General features: G+C 35.8%; 1 protein-coding gene across 2 annotated transcripts; it reads right to left on the bottom strand.

Moving 5' to 3' along the window:
- Positions 1-1,123: 1,123 nt before the first annotated feature.
- LOC145568892 (uncharacterized) lies at positions 1,124-4,508 on the bottom strand. 2 transcript variants are annotated; one of them, XM_081628272.1, is made up of 5 exons: positions 4,015-4,508; positions 2,565-3,174; positions 2,336-2,467; positions 2,184-2,258; positions 1,124-1,792 (listed from the first exon to the last, which is right to left on the bottom strand). In XM_081628272.1, the coding sequence occupies exons 3-5, from the start codon at positions 2,456-2,458 to the stop codon at positions 1,385-1,387; spliced, it is 606 nt and encodes a 201-aa protein (XP_081484398.1). In that variant the 5' UTR covers positions 2,459-2,467; positions 2,565-3,174; positions 4,015-4,508; the 3' UTR covers positions 1,124-1,384. The 2 variants fall into 2 exon arrangements, with proteins under 2 accessions (XP_081484398.1, XP_081484397.1); XM_081628271.1 differs by having other exon boundaries at positions 2,565-4,508.
- Positions 4,509-4,865: the final 357 nt, after the last annotated feature.

Genomic DNA, 4,865 nt, shown 5'->3' with positions numbered 1-4,865 from the left:
GATTTTTAAAGGTTTGTTAAATTAAATAAAAGGTTTTTCAAGGAAGGGTTATTGATTTTGAAAAGTTATTAATATGAGATTTTATTCTCAAGTATCTGTTTAAAAGGTTTTGATTTTGAAAGTATGTGGAATTATTAAAAAGGAGTTTGAATTATATTGGAATTTATTGGATATTAAAAGAATTTATTGAACCATTGAATTATTATTATTAATGCTTTATAAGCATGTTGGTAATCCCACTATGCGGATTTGGTTTATTGATAAGGCCTTGGACTTTGTATGACCAGGTCTTTCCTCAAGAATAGCCTTGTAATATAAGGAGACTAGCTTGGGGGGTGTGCACACTTGGATGAGGAATTGGATTAAAATAAATTGGTTCTTAATAAAGGAATTATTTTATTAACTATTATTTTGAATATTGAATCATTGGAATCGGTTTTGGAATAATGAGTTTGAATTATTGGAATTGATTTTTAAAAGCATGTTTGCAAATAAATTGAGTTTACATTATCTTGCACTTATCGTACTTAGCATATTTTGCTAATCCTTATTTCTTATTTGTTTTGGTTCTCCCTGTTTACCGTAATGGTAAGCAGTGTTGACTATTTTCAGGTAAAGTCAATAATTGAGCATATAGAGTCCCGGGAATGGTTTCACCTAGATTAGAAAGTGTTGGTCTTGTGTCTTTATTTTGAGTACTCATAACAATGTTACTATTTTTATAAGTATTAATAAAAGAAAGTTGAGTTTCCGCTGCAAGTTTTGTTATTGAGTTAAGTATTTTGAGTAGCCTTGCGTAATCATGCGGCGGTAACACGCCTAAGTCTATCTCTACGGTATAATTATAAGTATTATACTAGTATTTCCGTATAGGGAGATTTGGGGGTGTTACATTTGGGCTTGAGTAGGAATCAAACTTTGGGCTACTAAGTTAAGAGAGGCTTATAATCTAAATTAAAACTTAGTAGTTTTAGCTTGCTAATAATGAAAATATTGTTACTCTTTCATCAAAATAACTCATACTATAAAATTAAAATAAAAAATATCTGTATAAATAATAAATAAATATAATTTAATTAGGTTGAAAATATGGGGGATTACACCCATGAGAAATAAGGTGCATCCCCCGCACCCAGCCACGAATCCAAAGTCATCAAATTTCTCCTTAAAAGTCTTCATATATGACAACATCTACTCATGTACAAATGAGCACCAATCATAAATCTCGGCATCACCAACAACAGCCGTAGCAGGAAATAATGCTCCACTAAGGTTACCCCCATTTGTTGTACAACATAGCAACTTCCCTAACACCACAAGCATAAAAGCCCTCCTAAAATCTAGCTTCTCTATTTCTATTTTTAGCGGAATAGGATCGCCTTCTTCAACTGTCTTCGATTTTATCGTCATCTCTACTTTTTTTTATCTTTATTGAACTTCTCCCTTTTTTTATCTTTCCAATTGTTTTACCAATACGCAAAACCTCTTCCTTCGTACTTATGTCCTTCTTTTCAACGGTCAAAGGGACAGGATCTCTGGTCGAGTGCAACCCAAACACAAAATTCCACTGTATGGGAGCAAGAGGTAACTCACGACCATCCCTTGCCACAATGAAGCTGTTCATTGGGTTCACCCTGGTCAACAACCAATAAGCAAACGACCTATCCAGCCACTCCACTTTTAATTCTAACAGCCCACCAAACCCTATCGCCCTAACCTCCTTCTTCCTTGACTCATCTAAACCATCAACATCCTTTTTAAAAGAGGCAACCCGACAGACAACATTAAGAACCTGCAAAAAAAGGCTATATACGATGACAATATTTCTATGCAAATTACTTTTGAAAATGACAATAAAAACTTCTCATTCTCTACATGCAACTCTTTAGTCGTCACATAAGCATCGACTGAATTGAAAATCAAATTACCATGAACTCAAGCATGCCTTTTCTATGCAATATTATACACCAGACCCAATACCGTTACTATCTTACAAAACTACATAAAACAGAAATAAAAAATTAAAAATCAACTTTTCAAACTTTAAGCTTAAACACAACAGCATGATTACTTAAACAAGAAGTCACAGTGTCACATATATGACAATTGACGATGCAATGCATCCTTAACAATTTGAGATAGATTAAGGTTCACTTAAAATTTATTGAGGTACAAAACAACACCTTATTCGCACAATTCTGCGCTTGAGTCACAACAACCATATCCTTCATCTGAACAATTTCTCCCCGCGATAACCCCTACAAGGAATTGTACAGATTACATATTAGAGAAAATTATGCATCCAATAACCACTATTTAAACACAAACAAAATACCTTTTGACCATCAGAAGGTCCTTTGGGATCAACTTTAATTGTTCTTGATGATTTGGCGTTGTTGATCACCTCTGTCTGTGCTTCGATCAATTTTTCTAGACGCTTCAACTTGGGCCATAACATTGACACAACCTGCATGCAAGGGTTTTATCAATGTTAAGATTTATCAATTTCCACAGGATATTAAATCAATTAAACAAAATTTATATGTACAACCACAAATACATACATTGTTCTGCTTTCCCAGATTTTCATTTGCCTTATTTTCGTTGTTCTCCTTTTTTTGCACCTGCTGCTTATTTTCCTATCTCTCCTTATTTTCCTTACTCTGCTTCTTCCCCACATTTTCCTTCTTCGTACCCTTCCTCTTCACATTTTGCTCCATTTCCTTGCTTACCTGAATTTTCTTGCTCCATTGTGTTCTCTATAGAGGGACCACACTTCCTCTTTTTCCCAAATGATTCCTTCACACTAACCTTGCTACTCGCTCCATCTTCTTCAGAAACATCCTGATCACCATTATTGGATCCACCATCTTCCTCATTTTCATCATCATCGTTAGGAGATGCATTCTGACCATCATCACCTTTGGATCTATCATCATCATCAAATTCGTCCTCATCATCCGAATCATTCTCCTGTTGGTCATCGTCATCATCAGAATCACTACCTTGCTTTACGCTTGTTCGTAACCACTCTTCCACTTGTCTGTCTCTAGTTTCTTCTTTAGTAGGTTCCGCATTACTACTCTTAGTCATCTTACGCTTCTTGGTATTTGTTTTGGGGGGCTGTCCCCATGACGAGGCTCCTTCATCCACAATAATTTCGGCCAAATTCATCTAAAAAAAGGAATCACATCAACTACATTAGTTGTTTCATATCAACAATGTAATGCGGACAAAGAATTTGATGATATATTGACAAGGAATAAACACGTCGTCACTTGTCTATCCCTAGATCAAATACAATTTATACAACCTAAACAAACCAAATACGAGTATAAGGCAAGCATAGGGGTCGAACCATAGGGAACGAATAAACACCACCAAATGTTATCAACAACTAAGCTAGTCGGGAATAGGGGATAAGTAAACTAAAGTCTAAAGATGCTAAAACAATAAATAAAGCACTAAGGGAAATGGTTTAGGTATAGCATTCACCTAAGTATAAATAAAGGCATAGAAGTTGAATTAATCATGAACTAAACATTCTTGAATATCAAAGTAAGGTCCAATCTGGCCACCTGTCGGGGTCAATTGGCTTCTCCTAACATAGCCTCTATGTTGTCACATTAGAACCATATAAGAAGGTGCAATCAAATAACAATCAATACAAATGAATTTTGCTAGGTCTGTTATCGCATCATCAAGCAATAATTCACCCTCAATCAACTAACAACATGCATTTTGCAAGTAGGTTGAAGAACGTCAAGCATATAAAGACTTTAATCACAAACAAATCAACTCCAAACCCTAAAACATGCTCAAGATCCAACTACACCACAATCATCCCCTTAATGGGGAAATTACTCACTAATCATGCCAACAACAAGATTAATCAACAAATAACCAAGCATCAACATGATTAACAAGCAATACTAACAACTAAAACAAGAATCAAATAGCAAAATAAAGAGAAAAGAGTAAGGAGATGCTCATTGATTGAAGTTAAAGGTCTACAAAGAGGTTGATTAAGCTTGTTCTTCAAAATCCAAGATCAACAACGGGGAAACCCTCACTTTCTCTCTCTAAATTACTCTAATCCTAATCTAAACCTAGAGAGATAAGCTCTTCTAAAACTAATTAAGAGAGTAGAATAATAGTTTTTTGAATTAATTACCTAAAAATGGGTATTTATACAAAGTTAATAAAAATAGAAAAATAGAATAAGTGAAAAATAGAATAAAGAAAGAAAGAAAAGAGAATAAAACTAAAGAAGAAAATAGAAAAAGAAAAAATAAAAGAAAAAGAAAAATAAACCCCCAAATCCCACGAAACTATCAGACCCAATCTCCTTCCTCTTCGAGATTTCGGCTGCTCTTGAATCTTCATCACCGCCATTCATACTCCATCATTAATCACCATCAGCATTAATCATCTTCAATCACCACCGTTCATCATCATTAATAATCACGTGCAAAGCTCGTGATTCGGTTCAAATTGAACCCAACTTTGCGCGCCCGCGAAGACATCGCGAATGCTTACTGCCTACAATCTGTTTTGGACTCCGATGTGTGCATCTTCTGACAAGGCTGAGCGCCCGCGAATAGCTCCATTCAAATTGGGTGCTTAATTGAGGGTTTTGCGAGGTGAAAAGCAGCGGTGGAAATATGGTTTGAATTACGGTTGCTGCAGCGGCAGAATGAAGGTGAAGTGCGGCCGGGATTGCTGCTGTAATTGGTGAATGTGATGGTGGAGCAAGGGTTGCGGGATTTTGGGCGGAGCAAGTTGGTGGTTTTGGTTTTGTACCGGAGATTGCTGCTGGCCAGATTTTTGCGCAATTGCTTCTGTGGGTTGTAGCCGGAAATGGC

The sequence above is a fragment of the Chenopodium album genome, chromosome 11, assembly GCF_948465745.1.
Source record: "Chenopodium album chromosome 11, dcCheAlbu1.1, whole genome shotgun sequence".
In the NCBI taxonomy this organism is placed as follows: Eukaryota; Viridiplantae; Streptophyta; class Magnoliopsida; order Caryophyllales; family Amaranthaceae; genus Chenopodium; species Chenopodium album.
The sequence above is the reverse complement of the archived record's forward strand: the minus strand, read 5'-3'. Positions and strand labels throughout refer to the sequence as shown.